The sequence below is a fragment of the Lepisma saccharinum genome, chromosome 29 (assembly GCF_977018435.1).
Source record: "Lepisma saccharinum chromosome 29, izLepSacc3.1, whole genome shotgun sequence".
NCBI lineage: Eukaryota > Metazoa > Arthropoda > Insecta > Zygentoma > Lepismatidae > Lepisma > Lepisma saccharinum.
Genome location: NC_139257.1, coordinates 17,003,737 through 17,023,924, shown reverse-complemented (window position 1 = coordinate 17,023,924; position 20,188 = coordinate 17,003,737). Strand labels below are relative to the sequence as shown.

The 20,188-nt window shown below is 36.1% G+C and overlaps 1 protein-coding gene across 3 annotated transcripts in view; it reads left to right on the top strand.

The window, feature by feature from the left end:
* The window catches only part of LOC145981299 (sodium-coupled monocarboxylate transporter 1-like), a 102,448-nt gene that overhangs the window by 63,862 nt on the left and 18,398 nt on the right, over window positions 1-20,188 (top strand). For all 3 annotated transcript variants that reach the window (XM_083114489.1, XM_083114488.1, XM_083114487.1), the window contains exons 6-10: window positions 671-738; window positions 2,680-2,834; window positions 13,256-13,396; window positions 16,143-16,251; window positions 19,833-19,942. In XM_083114489.1, the coding sequence (XP_082970615.1) occupies window positions 671-738; window positions 2,680-2,834; window positions 13,256-13,396; window positions 16,143-16,251; window positions 19,833-19,942 (583 nt within the window). The remainder of the gene's footprint in view (window positions 1-670; window positions 739-2,679; window positions 2,835-13,255; window positions 13,397-16,142; window positions 16,252-19,832; window positions 19,943-20,188) is intronic.

The window sequence follows — 20,188 nt, the reverse complement described above, 5'->3', positions numbered from 1 at the left end:
TTAACAAATGAAAATTATATTAAAGAGGAAATAAAAAGCAAGCTTATAATTCAGGAAATGCGTGTTACTTTTCTCTTCAGAAACTTTTATCTACTCGTATAATATCTAAGAAACGAAGTTAAAAAACACAAAACAGTAATTTGCATGTAGCATTATATGCGTGCGAAACTTGGTTCCTTACATTGAAAGAGGAATATAAATTGAGAGTATTTTAAAATAAGATCCTTAGGAAAATATTTGGACCTAAAAGGGACAAGGAGACAAGTGAGTGGAGAAGGTTACATAATTTAGAACTACATAATTTGTATTCATGTCCAGATATTGTTAGAATGATTAAATCAAGAAAACTTAGGTGGGTAGGACATGTTGCACGAATGGGAGAGGAAAGAAGAGTTTACAGGATTTTTGTTGAGAAACCTGATGGTAAGAGACCTGTAGGAAAGGCCAAAACGAAAACTGAGGGATAACGTTGAGATGAAATCGGTAAGGATGGAAAAGATTGGATTGATCTTACCCAGGATAGGGACAGACGGAAGGCTTGTGTTGCTGCAGCCATAAACCTTCGGGTTTAAGAAATCTAGAGAGTTAGTTAGTGGACTGGATTAGTAATTATATATAATTGTGTGCATTGTTTGTGAATTTATAAATCTTATTTCTTGTCTGTTTTCAGTTACTGGTGTAAATATGCATCTTATTGGTTCAATAGTAATCACAGTCTGCATATTTTACACAACGTTGGTAAGTAGAAGCGAATTTAGTTATACCTTCTTCTATCATACAAAATATCAAATTACTTATCCAACTTAGTTTCTTTCAGGAGTTTGAGTTCTCACACAATACTTCTTCTAAACAGTTTTGGATCCTACATTTCTGTTTATCATTTTTTTTCTTTTTACTGAATCTTCATCTGCACAATCTTATTTGCTTACACACTGTTAAATATTAAATTATTCTTCGTCTGTTTCTTTGTCCATACCAATACAGGGTGTCCGGACTAGGGGTATACAAAAATATTTGCTTATAAAGTAAGAACTATACATTTTATGATGTTGGGTAAATGCTGAATCGATAGAACATCTCCCCGAGATTTGATCGTCACCATTTCAAGGTCAGCACAGAGTCGTATAGATCGCGCATGCGCACAAATATTCAATGGACTGGATCTTGAACTTTCGTCCTGTACACAATGTCCTTGATAAACCCCCATGCAAAGAACTCCGGCGGCTTCAGATCTGGAGATCGAGGGGGCCAGGCAGTGGGACCTCCTCTTCCGATCCAACGCCCAGGACAAGTGGGAGGGTCAGCGTTCCATTCTCTTCTTGCACGGCGCTGAGCACGTGTTACTGATTTGAACTCTGCTAACCATAGCACACACTGCACCTTTCGTTGAGGCGTCCACATGTTGACTGTCAGGCGTACGCTGCTAGACTTGCCAATGCGCGTCATGTTGAATATTTATGCGCATGCGCGGTCTATACGACTCTGTGCTGACCTTGAAATGGTGACGATCAAATCTCGGGGAGATTTTCTATCGATTGAGCATTTACCCAACAACATAAAATGAATATTTCTTTATAAGCATATATTTTTGTATATCTCTAGCCCGGAAACCCTGTACATTAGTTACTACTTGCCTATTACTAGCGAACAGGGAACTTGGATCTATGTTGGCATTTGTATTTATTTCATGTTACGTTGTTTTTATGTTACTTTTATGTTACTTTTGGCTAATCCCGATGATAAAAATGGTGATTAGCTTAGATGGATGAAATGACAATTGCAAATAGAAACCCGACAGAGGATAACGCATGGCTGAGGGTCAAGGCACCAGTCATTAGCCTGCAAGAATGTTTCCAGTGTGTACTACAAGTGTGCCCATTTATAACCCTTTTGTTATACAGGGCGTCCGAATTGAAACGCCCTAATTTCAAATGTCTGTAACTCCACATGTATTTGATGCATCCAAATGAATTATGCATTAATCAATATAGATAGTCCTAAAGTTTCTGTGAGCAAAGTAGTAATTAGTACATTTAGAACATTTGGTACATTTTAGTACATTTAGTATATTTCTGCATGAGCCTAACATTACCCCACTATATTTTTTCTGTGGGGGCATGTCAAGGACATGGTGTATTTAACCAAAGAGACAACTCTGATACTGCTTCGTGTTAGGATTACATGGGACAACCAGCATGCCACAGGCAACCTGGTGAGAAATCGAGTATCGGCTGGACATCCTGCGTGCGACTCTTGGGCGCATGTAGAAATGTACTAAAAATGTACCAAATGTTCTAAATGTACTAATTACTATGCTCACAGAAACTTTAGGACTGTGTATATTCATTAATGTATAATTCATTTGGATGCATCAAACACATGTGGAGTTACAGACAGTTGAAATTAGGACACCCGGTATTAATTCTTTAGTAATACTTTTATTTAAATTATATCTTTGTTTAGTCAGCATTTTCATTTTATTTCGAATATCTTTACTCAATAATTTCATTACATTAAAAGCTTAATGGTAAAGACATCAAAAATTTAGAAGCGTAAAAGTGATGTCACTATTTTGCATTGATATTTCTAATCAGAGGTAAGTTAATTACTTTTATGCTATTTGAATTGGTTGAGGAAACAAATGCCAAATCTTAGGTTTTGCCGTGTTTTGATTTTCAGGGAGGACTGAAGGCCGTGGTGTGGGCAGACACCCTCCAGATCCTGGTGATGTTTGGTTCGGTGCTAGTGGTGGTCATTTTGGGCACAATCAACGTCGGAGGACCTGCAGCGGTGTTTGACAAAGCAGCAACTGGAGGAAGGCTGGAACTATGGAAGTAAGGAGGTTTTCTTGTGAGTTCTGCTGATACATTGCTTTTTGAAGGAACTGCAAATAATTTATCCTTTTATTTATTTATTGGGAAAATTTCAGATACACAAGAAATGGCCATTTTACGATGAAATCGTCAACAATGAAGAGAGGACAAATTAGAAATGACCAAAAAAATTAACAGCACTTGTCCTGAATATTTTGAGCCCAACCTAAAAACTATCTTTGAAAATCATAGTGACAATACCCCTCGTTTAGAAGAAATAGGCTAATAGTCTAAATTCTAAAAGATTAAAGCTGCTTAGAGTCCTCCAAAAGCATTGATTATGAAGTTCTGATTTAGAGCAGATTCAAATTCACCTCCATCCCCGAATTATTTGCTCCATTTCAGAATTAAATTATCGAGATGTACATTTGTTTTTGTTGTGTATTTGGAACACATGCAGATCTCATACAAGGTGGATTATAAATGATATGCACACATAATTCGACATTATTTAATTCATCACAAATTACCATTCAACAAACTATAATGAACTCCATTTATACCAGACGAAACATAATCTGTTTTTACCCACATATCCATAATTTCAAAGATCTTATAAACCATACAGACTATTTACATAATAAGCGTTCACACATACGACAGTTTTACAATTTTGCAGCGATGATCCTTTAGAATTCAGGATATCCACTCAGAAAACAAGCCTCAGGCATTGACTGTTTCAAGCAGGGACTGCAGTTGAAACCTAGTTTCAGTTCGGCCCGGAATGAAACATTGCGGTTAACTTTCAGTTCTCGAACTGAAACTGGAATGAAACCGGAGTATATCTATCCGAACTGTAATTAGATGGTTCGAGCTTTGCACTTCCAGTTTAGTCCGAAATGAAAGTTTTCAGTTCTCGAACTTAAACCGTTTCCAGACCCAAATGTTAAGGATCTGAGCGCGTTTTGCGATGCTTGAGTAACTTTTACATTTTCTTTATTTATGAACTGTATCTCACATTGTACTGACAATTGTAATTTCTTTTGTAACTGTGAAATGAAATGAAAAGCTTATATGAATCCGCCGCGTCACTTTTACCGCAGTTGATTAATTTCAAAATGGCATCAAACAATGGGATGAAAATTAACTGTGAAAAAAAGTTACGTATCTTCTACTAAGAAAATTAACTTAAATCGATACATACAATCATAATAAATAAAGCAATCTAATCACATTATACCTCTTATATCGCGTGATCCCAAAACAAGATTTTGGCTGCTATTAGATGATGTCATGGTAGTCGGGTAGGAGGCCAGGTGATTGGTTGGGAACGGGAATGCAATGCGATGTAAGGCACTGTTGGAAAATCCAACATACTTTCTGTTTTCTTCCTAGAAGTGGTGAGGCAATACAAACTGGACGGGACGGACTAGTGAGTCACCTACTGACTATTTGAATCAACAATGTTATTTTTAATGTTGTAACAATATTACATTGATTTTGTTATAATTGAAATCTGGGTTGTAAAATATGAAAAATGACACCAAACACGACTAAAATATACGAATTACAAACATATTGCCACTCAGAAGTAATAACTACGTATCCATATTATTATGTAGCGTATTGGAAGCAATGAGTTCGTGTTTGGTGTCATTTTTCACACTTATTTCATACAATTTTTAGCACCATTAAGCCTTGTTTCCATGATATGATAAACTTAATATGCTGACCAAGGCAGTAATTTATTTTATTATAAAACATAAACTAAACGTAACGTTTCAACCTTCTAGCAAGGTCTTCTCCAGAACAACTTTCTAATGGTCTGGAGGGGAATAATTGTTGTGTATATATATCCTCTTGTTTTTGTACCTTGTTACATTTGTACTTGGTGCAGAGTCTGAAGAAGACCTTGCTAGAAGGTTGAAACGTTACGTTTAGTTTATGTTTTATAATAAAATAAATTACTGCCTTGGTCAGCATATTTAGTTTTTCATACAATTTTTAGGTATATAAAATATTGAGAATTCAGGGGGGTACACAGAAATATTCAGTTATGTAAAGGGGAACTCTCAGGCAAAAAGTTTGAGAAACACTGTCTTAATGGCATTTCGGATCTTATCTATTTTCAAATTTTCGGATCTGGCACCTTCCAAAATACCAAAATTGTTCACTAGGAAGTTTTATTCCGAAACAAAACTTAAACTGAAAGTACACAGAGGGTTATGGTGCACCGGAATATAGCGAAACATTTCAGTTCAGGTTCGGGTGCGAACCAAAAACCGAACTGGAGCATGTTTCAGTTCGAGTTCAAATTCGGTTTGCAGTCTCTGGTTTCAAGCAAGTATGTCAGTTTCGTTGACTAGTTCCAAGTCTAAAACTGCATCACCATTATTCTTAAAATACACTAAATAAAGAAAAGTTATTAAACATGCACACTTGTGGACTTCGCTTCTTTAGTTCACTCAAATAACATTCTCGTTATGCTTTAAAACTTTTCGTTTTTCTCTATCATGACATTGCTTCCTTTGTTTATTAATGACTGGATATTGCAATATTTCCATTTTCACCATCTTACATACTATTACTTTACAAATCCTGAAAGAGTGAGTAATTTTTAAGCCGGTTATCAGCAACGAAAAATATCATATGTATATGATACACATATGACAGGCATGATAACAACGTCAATAATAGAACTATTATTATGGAGACTTCCAACTGTTTTATGCACGCTATTGTGAAAGTTTACTCAGAGAGACAGAAGCCTGAAGAATTGTTAGAGTTTCCAACCTATTGAGCAAAGTTTTGGAGCTTTTGTGTAAAAGAAGTAGTTGTACGGTTGCTGTCATTACTAAATAGTTGACCATTCATGATTCTGAAAAGAAATTCCAAATCTTAAAATTGAAGGGAAAAAAATCGTATTTGAAGATTGGATATAGTTTATGTATGATAGTAATAATTTATTATTATTATTATTATTATTCTGTGCCACACATTCGCCCTCAATAGCTTATTGTCTGGATATTCAGAGGAGAAAATTGGTTTACCAACGCCAAGAATTATCTTAAGAAGCTGCAACAGTTATTTAATTCAAAGACATTTTACAATTATATTTTGTTATTTAGTTGTGAGCATAATCTGAAAAGAATGAAGAAAATTCTGTTGTGCTACTCTGTTCAATGTTGATGTTATTTTGTTTATTATTCGTTACTATAGTGACTGTAGAAATTGGTTAATATACTAATTTTGTTAAGTAACATTTGAAAAGTTATTTTTATTTAAAATATTGCGACAAACTGCTCCACACCGGGGACAGTTGCAATAAATTGGCGACCTAGAGCCAGGATTCGAAAATTGTAAGTTGATAAGAACTGAACTGATAATGCTACAATGAAGAAAAGAGAAGTTCCTTACGTGCTTCGAAGTAGTGTGTGCCTTCAACCGGATCTCAGTGATGTTGCTGAAGTAAGCAACGAAGAGGACAATTCTGGTAAGCAAATGGAGGATTTACTCTGTTGTAAGGACAGATTTTCTGACACTCGCATGATTGAATGCACGTCATGCAAGAAATGGGAACACGTAAATTGTAGGGGTCTTACAGTTATTCACTGGGTAATATTCAGCTCTATGAAAGAAGACTATTATTGTAAGGCATGTAAACCAGAATTCAATCCATTCACTCTAAAATCATACTTGGATACAGTAAATCCCAATATTGACCAAATTTTATCTGCTTTTCACTTGAGTTTGGCCCAACATGAGAATAGGTTGCAAGACAAGTTGCTCCAGAATACCGAAACGCTGGAGAATAGGTTACTTCAGAATACTGAAGCTCTGGAGAATAGGTTGCAAGACAAGTTGCTCCAGAATACCGAAACGCTGGAGAATAGGTTACTTCAGAGCACTGAAGCTCTGGAGAATAGGTTGCAAGACAAGTTGCTCCAGAATACCGAAACGCTGGAGAATAGGTTACTTCAGAACACTGAAGCTTTGGAGAATAGGTTACAAGATAGACTTGATCAGAACGCTGAAACGCTGCGCGAAAGTTTACAAACAAACTGTGAAGTTTGGGGCACAAAATTGGTTAGGTTGCAGCAAAGTACTGAAAAACTGAACGAAGGACTCCAACATGTAGAAAATAAGTTGCAGCAGGTTTCTGATTCTTGTCAATCAGCTAATAGGTTACTAAATGAACGTATAAATGATGAAGTAACTTTATTAAATTCGAAAGTCAGTGATCTTGAATCAAAACTAGACCATCATGATGATGAGTTAAGACAACACTTATCAAACCAGTTGTGCCAACATGAAACTTCTATAAGTACACTACAAACAAATATGAATACTACGCAGGTAAAGTTGCAAGAATTTGATTCTATGCTTAAGGATTTAAATGAGAAATGCATTAACTTAGAGCAAAGCGATGTTATTTGTACTAGTATGGTTAGAGACGTTCTACAACCAGATAAAGAACTAAGTAATGATGATGCACTTATTAATGAACATAGGCACATAGCATGCCAAACTGATACAAGATTAAATTCTAAAATAAAGCATGTTGTTTTTAGTGAACACAATAAATGCGAAACATTTCATACAGGTTCTTCTGGCTATGATACATCTGATGCTGAAGTGAATTCTGTAAAGGAAAATGTAACCAAATTGTGCAAGGGCAAATCTGCTCACAATAAAAGTAGAAATAAATTTGCTAAAGCTTCCACTTCACAAGGCAAGAATACATATGCATTGCAGCATTGTGTTTTAGATAATACTGAATTTAGTAATATCTAACAGAAATTCCATACCTTCTAGAACTTATGTTGCTTGTGATAGTAAAGACAATTTCACAGGTCTTGAAACTTCAGTATGTGGTTGCCAACGTCAAAGTACATGTCATTCCTTAATCCATGATCAGTTTCCTGATGACTTAAATGTAAATCATAGTCCTTGTACTAGAACAAACTGTACTTATAACCCGATGTGGCTGAATAATGATTCTACATGGAATTCTTATAATCAGTCTGATACATGCTCTAATAGATTTTCACGAGTTAGTGAACTTAGTCAATTGCCACGTTTTGGAGGAGATGTTTCAAAACAGTCTGCTAGAGAATTTATCGAACAACTAACTACAATGTTAAACATAATTGGTGTTCCTCCCAAGTATAAATTATGTATAATTCGTAAGTGTTTTTATAATGTAGGCGCTTACTGGTTCAACAGTGAAAAGAAGAGTTTCATTTCTTATGAGGACTTTGTACTAGGTACATAAATTTCTTGATCAGTTTGCATCTAATGAGTTATTAGAAAGTCAGTTGACATTGTTACGATCAAGAAAATACAACCCAGCTTCAGGTTTGTCATTGGAAGCATACGCTTTAAAAACGTACTCTGCTTATTGTAACCTTGTGGAAACTCCAAACAAAGTTGAAGTAATACGGATGATTTTGAAACAGCTACCTGAGTCAATTTCAAAGAATGTGGGCTGCCATAACATTACAGATCTTAAGCAACTGACGCAGAAATTAAGGACTATTGATTTGTATTCGAGCGAAAAGAATAAAAGTTTATCTTTGCCCGGTGATAATACAGATTCTGATGACAAGGCTAATAAGAAGAGAAGTTTCGACAAACCAAAATACTTCGTCAGGCAAGTAAATGTGGAGCGGAATTCTTATGACTCTACAACACAGACCGAAAATGCAGGAATCAATGTAAATCATCGCCCATCTCCCAGAATATTTGAACGCAATCCCTCAAGAAGGCAGTTTGTAAGGTCTGAAAGAATTAATAATAACGTAAATAATTCGAATTTCAGACTTGGCAATACCCCAACATCTAATAACAGAAGATATAGAAGAACTGGAAATTACAATGAACAACCAATAGAGTATGGTAATGCATCTCATAGTTCACAGGAAAATAGTGTTACAGTAGGCAGCACCAACTTGCAGCGTAATTCTGCAAATATGGAACACCTAACTCCGACTGCTACTACTACCACAAGTGCACATTCTTCTAACTACTTAAACAACTAAGGCAGGGTGATATGCTCCGATTTACCTTGCCACAAATAAATGCAAAGGAGCTGGATGGTAGAGTTAATAACCCTTATTTAGTACATGTTAAGGAATGTCTGAAGGATTATAATAAAATTAAATCTTTAGGCGTTACCAGATATAAAGTTTTATCTGTAGCATTTTTATTAGAATGGTACGATTCTGAACCAGAGTGGATTATGTCAGAAAACGGTACTCCAATACCAAAAATTGAGAATCCAGAAATACAAGGTAAAATTGCGGATCTGTCTTTAAATTGTTTAATTGATACTGGAAGTCAGTGTAATTTATTAGATTATAAAATCTGGACAATTCTAAGTTCAATTATACCAGGAGCAAAATTGGAACAATTAGAAGGAATACAATTGGCTTGCTTTGCAGGAGATCAACGTATAAAGGTAATGGGTTTCAAATATGTAACAGTTCAAATAGCAAATGAGTTTTTCCACATGGGACTGTATATTGTTAAACAGTTACACGCTGATTTAATTTTGGGTTCGCCGTTTTTGTGGCAATATAAGGCGATTATAAATTACAGCAACGCAACCGTCATGCTTTCGAATTCATTAGGTCAGGAAATAATTACTCCATTTTTAGTGCAATCTGAAGAAAGTCTTCCGTCAATGAAGGGAATAGTACGTTCTTGCAAATTACCAATTTCAACCACTTCACAAATTGAAGGAACATCTAACATCGCTTCGGAGGAAGATATTCGGCGTGCAGCGTACATGAACAATACTCTTCCATCTGATTGTTTGGATCAGTTATTTCATATTCTTCTCGAATACCAAGTTTTATTTTCTGACAGACCTAAAAAAGCAAATGTGGAAGCTTACGATATACAATTGGATACTGATGTGCCAATAATAGCACCCACTTACCCTGTTCCTTATGCTAGACGGGATGATATGGAAAGAGAGTTACAAAAATGGCAACAGTGGGGCGTTATACAAGAAAGCACATCTCCCTATAGGAATCCACTCCACATAGTCCCAAAGTCGGGAGGTTTATGGAGACCAGTGGTCGACTTCCGTAAATTAAACCAACACGTAATTTCTCCGATGACACAGGTAGAGCCTATCTCGGAATTACTACAAAGATTGAAGGGAGCAAAATACTTCACATCTATTGACCTTAGTTGCGGTTATTTTCAGATTCCTTTGACACCAAGGTCGTTTACGTTTACGGCATTTTCTTATAGAGGTATTTTGATGGAGTTCCATTTTTTGCCTTTTGGAATCAAAAGTGCCGTGAGTGTGTTCGTTGATAGAATGCATAAAATATTTGGCAATCATACAAATTCTTTCCTGATTGTTTATATTGATGATATTTTAATTTTCTCTCCATCAATTCAAGCACACTTAGAACATCTACGTTATGTTTTATCAACTCTGAAGACAGCTAATATGTCTATTAAATTGTCGAAATGCAAGTTCTTCCAAACTGAAATACATTTCCTAGGCCATGTGATTTCTGGAGAAACCATTCATATTGATCCTGAAAGGAACCAAGCAATCATGGATTTTCCAGTTCCTCAAAACAAGAAGGCTCTAAGGAAATTTTTAGGAATAGTAAATTGGAGGAGAAAATTTGTTCACAAATTTGCAATGATAGCTGCTCCTTTGTATGATTTACTAAAATCAAATAACAAGTGGGACTGGAAGGAGAATCATCACCAAGCTTTCAATGATTTGAAACAACTAGTTACGTCTCCTGATGTATTAGCTCAACCGGATTTTAGTAAAATTTTCCATCTTAACACTGATGGAAGCAAAGTTGGAATTGGAGGAGTTTTATGGCAGTTATCAGATGAAGATGAAACGTTAGTAATACAATATGTTAGTAGAGTATTGCGTGGTACAGAATTAACTTATTCAACTCATGAGATTGAATGTCTTGCTATCCTCTTTTCAGTAGAAAAGTTTAGTGTTTATCTTAGTGGAAGAACATTTGTTATTCATTGTGACCATCAGTCACTTTCATGGCTGCAGTCGGCTAGAAGTTTAAACCCAAGACTAAACCGCTGGGCATTAAAACTTCAAAGTTTTGATTTTACTGTTGAACATATTCAAGGTTCTACCAATATTGTGGCTGATGCCTTAAGCAGATATCCTGCAAGGTCACAGGGAGATTTATTCACATCGAAACTCTACGTTAATAATACAAATATCGATCTCCTATCCCAAGATACTCCACAATATTGGGTACAATCTCAACAGAACGATGAGCAGTGTCAAAAGTTAAGAATTGCGATAAACAAAGGAGATTCTAAGTTCGAAATCAGAGGACATTTTAGAATGCATGAAGATATCTTATTCTATAAATCTATTGCGTCTGAACACTGGAGAATATTTGTACCTAAAAAAGCTGTGGAAAAGGTACTGTATGATCATCATGATTTATGTGGACATTTTGGTTATTCAAAAACCTTCAGAAAGTGTTCAAAATTTTTCTTTTGGCCAAACATGAAAGCCAGCATTAAATTATATCTGAGAAATTGTCTTGAATGTGCCAAGTCAAAGCAGAGAGTGCAACGTATCACACGAGAAGATCTTCACATATTAACTCCTAAAATACATAAATTCCTTTCATTAGATTTGATTGGTCCGTTACCAGCTTCTCAAGGTTATCAATATATACTAAGTATAGTGGATCTTGCAAGTAAGTTTATTATGGTTTATCCTTTGCGTAAAGCTTCATCTATGGAAATTATCAATAAACTAAACCAATCGTATTTTCATCATTATCCTGCATGTCTAATTATATTAAGTGATAATGGTTCACAATTTAAATCTAAGGAGTGGCGAAGTTTTATTACCTCCAAGAACATCAAGCATATTTTTACTTCGCCATATTCACCACACGCTAATCCAATTGAACGCTACAATAAAGAGATTGTGCGTTTACTGAGGTTATTTTGCAAGGATAATCATAAATCTTGGGCTAAATGTTTGACAAACGTTGTCAAATTGTTGAACAATTCATATTCTGAATCTATTGGTTTTACACCTGCGGAACTATTTTTACACGATCAAGTTAAAGATAATATAACTAATATTGTCGATTGGCCTGAGAATATTGAAGAATTATCCTGGAAGGCAAAATACTTGGAGCTAAAAGAAAAACTTAAACATCGAAGAAATTCTAAAGGTGTTCAAACAAGCTCTGGTACTAAAAATATTGTCAAAGGAGATTTAATCATGATTAAAAATCATGCTAAGAGCTCTGCTTTAAACAAAACTATCTACAAATTGTATGATTTGTTTATTGGCCCATTCTTGGTAATAGAAGTAAGAAACAATTGTGCGACTGTAGTTTCTCTAGATGGAAAGGGAACAAAAGGTAGACAAAACCTAGAAAACATTAAACCTTTTAATTGTTCGGAGGAGAAAAGAAAGGAGTTGTTAAGAAATACTGATTTATGTTTTAATTGTACATAAGGGTTGAATTTGTTGTAATTTTGTGCAAAAACGAGTTCAGTTGTTTGCATTATGTATTTTATTATCATGTGTAAACCAGCATGAATTTATTATCTCTGTTCTGTTGATCATCATATTATCTTTTATGTAAGAACTTATGTTTGGCTTCTATTCTCATCAGTATGGTGTATGTCAATGTATTGAGGAATTGTGTTGACACGAATAACAAAGGGATAATTATACAAAGTGTCTCTCTGGAAGAATGATAAGAAGGAATATATATATAATGTAAGTTGAATGTAATGTGGTTCGCATTTTTATTGAAGGGCTTCATTTGCACATATAGTTTCAAACGGAAGAAGTGCACTCGTGAAGAATAAAACCTTTTTTTTAATGGACATAAAATGGTTATGAAATAGTAATGGTAATGAGATTGCAGTAAAGAAGAAATCTACTGAAGATGGCTGTAAAGAAGATGTGAAAGGAATAAGATTGCTGCCAAAGAAGTAGTAGAAGAAGAAGTGAAGATGATACACTGAAGATGTTAAGTTTGAAAAATATACGTATTTCTACATCAAAGTATGATGTCAACGTTTTCAACCGGAGGAGGAGGCTATTGCAACAGTTCTTTAATTCAAAGACATTTTACAATTATATTTTGTTATTTAGTTGTGAGCATAATCTGAAAAGAATGAAGAAAATTCTGTTGTGCTACTCTGTTCAATGTTGATGTTATTTTGTTTATTATTCGTTACTATAGTGACTGTAGAAATTGGTTAATATACTAATTTTGTTAAGTAACATTTGAAAAGTTATTTTTATTTAAAATATTGCGACAAACTGCTCCACACCGGGGACAGTTGCAAAGCTATTCATTAAATTTTCCCTGTGTCTGTTATCGTCCCCTTCCCACACATTGGAGTGTCCAGTCCTACATTGTTTGACAGTTTTGTGCTTTCAGTTTCGATCCCAATCCTATGGTTCGACACACTGTGTGGAGTCTGGTTTTAGGAGGCTTCATCTATTGGACGGCCTTCAATTCAGTGAACCAAATGATGGTGCAGCGGTACTTGGCACTTCCAAACGTCGGGAAGGCAAAACTGTAAGTATATCCGTTTGTAGGCAATTGGTTTCCAAAGTTGGTTCTCTCAGTTTGTCTCAACCAATGCAAACAGCGAAAGCAAAATTCAATTGCAAGTTCATATTTCCCCGAGAATATTTTCGAAACATCAAATTATGTACCCTTTCCCTTCATGTTGAGAACAAAGTGCAGAATACCAGATGGTATAATAAATTGGCGCCCAACATGGGGCTAGTTCAAAAAAAAAGTAAAAAAATAACAAATGCACTTCTTTCTAATTTTTCATTATTTTATATATATATATATATTACTTTGAATACAATTTTAATTTTAAAATTACCTGTTTGACGAAGAGAAACAAAAGATTGAGTTTTAGAACTACTATTTTATAATTTCATTATATATATTTTGATTCGAAAGAAGAGTGAGTTTGAGTTTTTGGTTTTAAGTCATAATTGTGCACAGAAAAGTTAATCTGTTACAGTTTAAAGTGGGATCCGAACCACTATGTGCCTCCACCAGGTGTAGAACCTGGGAGCTAGGGAAGAGGTTATTGATGATGAAATATTTAATTGCAAATAATTATGGCTATTGGAAGTGGGCTACGGTTGCGTATAATATTGGTCCATTATATGTATTATACAGGGTGACCTGTAATTAGGTGTATTCCCTGAAAGGGGTTAAAGTAGAGGCAATTTGCAATAAATTTTACCATGTGATACCCCGTCCGAAAATTAGTAGTTTTCGAGATAATCGAATTTCTATTGTTTTTTTTTTAAATGACAATTTTTCACATAAAAAGATGAATTGAGAAAAAAAACTGCTCATTGTATGGCACATATTTGAGCATTTTCTGATAGCTAACAAATAAGTGGTTCGTTGAAAAAAGTTTCTCCCAAATAACAATCACATGTAAGTAACGGGTGGGTCTAAAGTTACAAGTGATGATAAAAAAATGCACTCTTAGTTTACTTGGCAACGTATTATTCACAAAAATGGTACGACACGAAGCGTACCAATTACTTAAATTACTTCCTTGTGTCATCTGCTATCCAACAAGGTACAAATGTTGCTAACATTCACATTTGTGTACAAGAAATAATACTTCATTCATCTTCATGTGAATGGAATCAATGAACAATACAATTAAAGAACATTACACGTCTTGCTCAAAGTGGGCACCTCCGTTACGAATGAGGGCACGCAGGTTTTTACGGACATTTGTTCTCTTAACTCGTGATGTGATGGTGTCCTTGATGTGTTGACCAGCTGTTAAGATCCTCTCCTTGAGCTTTTCTTGCGAGTTTACCCGTGTCTTGTAAACTAAGTTTTTCATGTGGTCCCAAATTAAGAAGTCGCAAGGCGACAAATCGGGGAATCGAGTTGCCCAGGGAATCGGGCCGCCTCGACCAATCCATTTCTTTGGGTAATTTTTATCCAGCCACTGTCGCACGCCCCGGCAGAAGTATGGATGGGCGTCATGAACAATCATTTGATCGAGCCATTTTTCCTGACCCAAATCTTAAATGGCATCACTTATGAACATTTTTTGAAGAACGGGATGGCAATGTTGTTGGATGATGTACCTCTATTTACAAGACGTGACATGATTCACCAGCATGATGGCTGCCCAGCTCGATCCCCAGATCGATTTGACGCCTTGCGACTTTTACATTTGGAGCCACATGAAAGACTTAGTTTACAAGACACCGGTAAACTCGCAAGAAGCGCTCAGGGAGAGGATCTTAACAGCTGGTCAACACATCAAGGACACCATCACATCACGAGTTACGAGACCAAATGTCCGTAAAAACCTCCGTGCCTGCATTCGTAACGGAGGTGCCCACTTTGAGCAAGACGTGTAATGTTCTTTAATTGTATTGATCATTGATTCCATTCACATGAAGATGAATGAGGTATTATTTCTTGTACACAAATGTGATTGTTAGCAACATTTGTACCTTGTTGGATAGCTGATGACTCAAGGAAGTAATTTAAGTAATTTGTACGCTTCGTGTCATACCATTTTTGTTAATAATACGTTGCCTATTAAACTAAGAGTGTATTTTTTTATCATCACTTGTAAGTTTAGACCCACCCGTTACTTACATGTGATTGTTATTTGGGAGAAACCTTTTTTTTAAAACGAACCATTTATTTGTTAGCTATCAGAAAACGCTGAAATAAGTTCCATACAATGAGCAGTTTTTTCTCAATTCATCTTTTTATGTGGAAAATTGCCATTTTAAAAAAAAAAACAATAGAAATTCGATTATCTCGAAAACTACTAATTTTCGGACAGGGTATCATATGGTCAACCCCTTTCAGGGAATACATCTAGTTACAAGTCACCCTGTATAATTGTAATGTGTATAATGGTATATATTTAGCTAAAGGTAAAACAATGCACAGAGGTTCGGATTCCACTTCCAACTGTAGGTACAGTCCCGATTAGCCTATCTGTTCATAAAGTGGACTTAAAAACAACAACAATTTGAAGGTAAATAATGACCATCAAAATATAAAAGGCGTACACTGACTTAAAAATCTCCGTATGGCCATATTATGTACTGATTACATTGCAACAATTCCATACATACTATTTTATCTTTTGTCCTAGGTCACTTGTCATGAGTACCTGGTTCGGATACTGATACTGATACATAGTTATACATGTACGATTTTCTGCACATAACAGTGGTATTCGGTCATTTAAGGCAAAGTACGAATTGTAATGTAATATTTAATACTCACATTCCCATTGCAGATCCGTCGGCATCTTCACAGTGGGCATCGTGGTGTTCCTCTCCATATGTTGCTACACAGGATTATTAATCTACGCCACGTACCACGATTGCGATCCTGTAATGACAAATGTAAGCATCATAAGTCCTAAAATGACCTCCATGTATATATGTTCTTAAATTTTTATTAATTTTTACATAGAATAGAATTTCGACCCACATTTAACTCAAATTATTTATTGATAGCCACAAGTTGCAAAATAGGGATACTGTAAATAACGGTGTCATCCTAATTGCGAGGAGTCCTAGTTACGAACAGTCATAATTGCGAACACTTGCTGCCTGAACAGGAATAACACTATATTACCTGGAAAGGCTATGTCCTAATTGTGAACACAATGTTTCAGCCTTGGGACCTACAACTTATTGTTGGGCTCAGTTCCACACTTGAGACTGGTGAGTGCTTTATCCGTCACAGTTAGAACATACAAAATTCGACAGGATTAAGGTCGTTGCCGAAGTTTATATAATTTAATAATAAAATTGTGGGCTATATTTTATCCGACTACATACTGCACAATTCTTAGTTCAAAAGAGATTATTCACATTACCTAAATTTCAAATTCAAATTTGAAACATATGTTCTTAAAAAAATAGAATTATCACTAATCTCCTTACACTTGTTAGTGCTCCTACCATATTAGGAAATATGTCGTTACCCTCTTCTGCCTTAGCCTTTATATATTAACGTAGATTTTGTGATTCCCTCCACTGCATTATTTGACCGGTGCGCAGAGGCGTCAGCTTAAAATAGATTTGGGGGCGGCAACGTTGGCATAAACAATTTTTTATAACACCATTTAGCTTGTTTCCATGATAACCAAAAACTCAATATGCTGACCAAGGCAGAATTTATTTTATTTTAAAACATAAACTAAACGTTACGTTTCAACCTTCTAGGAAGGTCTTCTTCAGACTCTGTACCAAATACAAATGAAATAAGGTAGAAAACAGGAAGATATATATATATATATATATATATATATATATATATATACACATACACAAAAATCACTCCCTTCCAGACACAAGATTGTTAGAAAGTTGTTTATCTGGAACATTCCTTTCCAGGTGATCCAGCAGGTGGCCTTCTCCTGTCAACTGTTGTTTCATCTGACAGGCGATTTAGATAAACATTTCCTTTCATCTGGAAATTGGTTGGACTCTTTATCTCACTTCATTCTTCTTCCTTCTCTCCTCTTTCGCTGTTGTCCTTTCCACGCTTTCTAACACCTTCTTCCTTTCTTTGTTTATCTTCAGTCCCCCATTCCAGTTCATTGTGTCTTCTTCACCTTTCTTCTCTATTTCCTTGGCCTCCTTCCATTTACTCACTAGTACTATCTTTTTCTTCTTTTTGGATTTTCTATGTATGTAAATATATAAAATATTAGTCTCTCTACGTGAATTTGGCGGGGGCAGAAAGTGCCTTGTCTCCCCGTAGTCGACGCCTATGCTGCCTCCTGTTGAAGCAGTTCCACGTCTCTTTTGGCACTGGGGTTTTCAAGACATTATCACACTACGACGGCCGAACGGAAAGGGTGAAATGGCCTTGGAGGGATTTACAAAGCAGAAGACCACGATAAGTCAATCAGGTTGGCTATTGTTTCTAGTCAACCCAGCTGTCTCTCTGGGCCAATACCCTTATTTGTTCCTCAAAACCGGTTTTCCAGTCCCATGTGTTCGCAATTAGGACATGGAATTACTTCTTATTCTTATGTGTTCGCAATTAGGACAATTGAGTCATTGTTCGCAATTAGGACTGTTCGCATTTAGGACACAACCGAAAATACATGCATGCTCAGTCTAAATACACTTATTGATTATGCCACTCCGTATATTATAGGCGGATCCAGAAAAGATTTCCCGGAGAAGGGTAGGGGCACAGCACATGTTGTAAGCATAAAATGACCTTGGATGGTCGATTTCGTGGCATAATTATTAAGGAATATCTGTTCCATAACGTAAAGAACATACATTTTTTTTCCTCGTTTGGATGTAATGTTATCGTCACTTTTAATAATACATCATCATGGCTTTTGGAGTTCGTGCCTCTATGCCCCCCCCCCCCCCTTCGCTAAACCCAGCAATGGTGGACACTTGGAATTGGCGCGAATAAACTCTGCTGCCACCATGTTACATTCCTTAAATTGCTTGAGCTCGACAGGGAACGAGTGGGTCCACTTAAGTAAACTTTTTGACATTCAATAAACGTATTTTTAACGCTTTCTTCGAAACGATTGCGATGCTGAAGGTGGATGATGGGAGATGAATAAGGATATAATCATGTCTGACCAGCAGTGGCGGCGATTGGATGTAAAAACTGGGGAGGCAAGGACAGTGTATTTCTCTTGGTATACAAGACTTAGCATTAAGATACCATACTGCGGGGCCAACTACCCCACGCTCCCTAATCGCCGCCATTGCTGACCAGTGTTCGAACCTGGAACTTGTTGCCTAACTACACGAGCGGATAGCGGCCGCCTTAGCAACTTGGAAGTACATGCTAACAGCACCAAACCTGACCTGCCTAACCTATCCATGTATGCATAAAATAGCTTAAATGAACAAAACGTAGCTTAAATTAACAAAACGTGACCTGCCTAATCTATTTACATGCATATTTCTGCTCTTATATGCCTACGTTGCTATGTGGATAGGTTAGGCACGCCAGGTGTGGTGCTCTTCCAAGTTGTCGCTAGTCACTCGCAGTGATGTGCCGTAGACTATAAGTTTACGTCTACATGCGTTGTCTACACGTAATCTACGCGTAGATTACATTGGGTTGTAGTTTACATAGACTACGTAGACAATCTAAAGTGCATTAAAATTCATTTTCAAGGGTTTCATGAAAGGAAAGTGACATTTTCAACTGTATTGGTTCCTAACAAAATGAAAAGAACCCTATTTACAACAAAATTTCTCTTCTCTTCTATTATCAACTATGGAAGAAGATAAATAGTATGGAAAAAACAACAACAGATGGCAGTCGTGAGGCAAGAGTGGTCTTTTTCCCATAAAACACCAGAATATTTCCTATATTAGGTTTCTTCCTAGGTGAGAAATTGTTCGAATTTGGAAGACAGAGTATGAAAAGTTCTCCACACACATCAGCAACTGATACGCAGTGTAATTTTCTTTTAATTCCACGACGCCCTTTGCTAAGTTATCACCTTTCGCCATGTTTACATAGATTACGTAATCCACGTGTATAACATAGTCTACGTGTAGAATGTAGACTATCGTTGTTTACGCGTAGACGCACATCACTGGTCGCTCGTCCTGACAACTGGCCACCTCAAAACACTACTAATATTATCTGACATGAGAAATGTTTTTTATTATTCGCTTCATGAACATAATTATTCAGGCAATAGCGGTTAAAACGGACAAAGATCGCACATAATCTACATTACCTTTATTCCTCTTGAACCTTTTGCTTCGTGACTCTTCCAGTCATGGTGATTTTCAGATACCGGTTTCGTGCCCATTTCATTTCATGGTAATTCTGTTGGCAGTTTTTCTGTAACACTTCTCTCTTTTCATATCATTTTCGCTGAAGTTCCTTTTAGGCTATTTTAATACTAACGACATAGCTCTTAACTACACGGACATCAAGATGCGAATGTAATTCATGAGTTCATTGTTGTTTCCAGGAAATAAAAGCGAGTGATCAGCTACTGCCGCTGTTCGTAATGGACACAGCTCAACACCTGAGAGGGTTACCAGGACTCTTCATCGCTGGAGTGTTCAGTGCTGCTCTCAGGTAAGGGTCAATTCTTCAAGAGGCAGGCAAGCAACTCCAATGACTACTACTATGCACCCTTATATTCGAACCTTCGAAGCTGTACCCACACTCACTGTTCTAGTACTTCGGAATGCGTATTTTTGCATGTGAAATATTTTCATTTATACACCTTTATAATTTTGGATATGATAGGTAAATGTAATTCAATATCTTTCCAGTTCGAAACGCATCTGTTTGTAAAAGTAAGTAGTAGATTCATAGTTA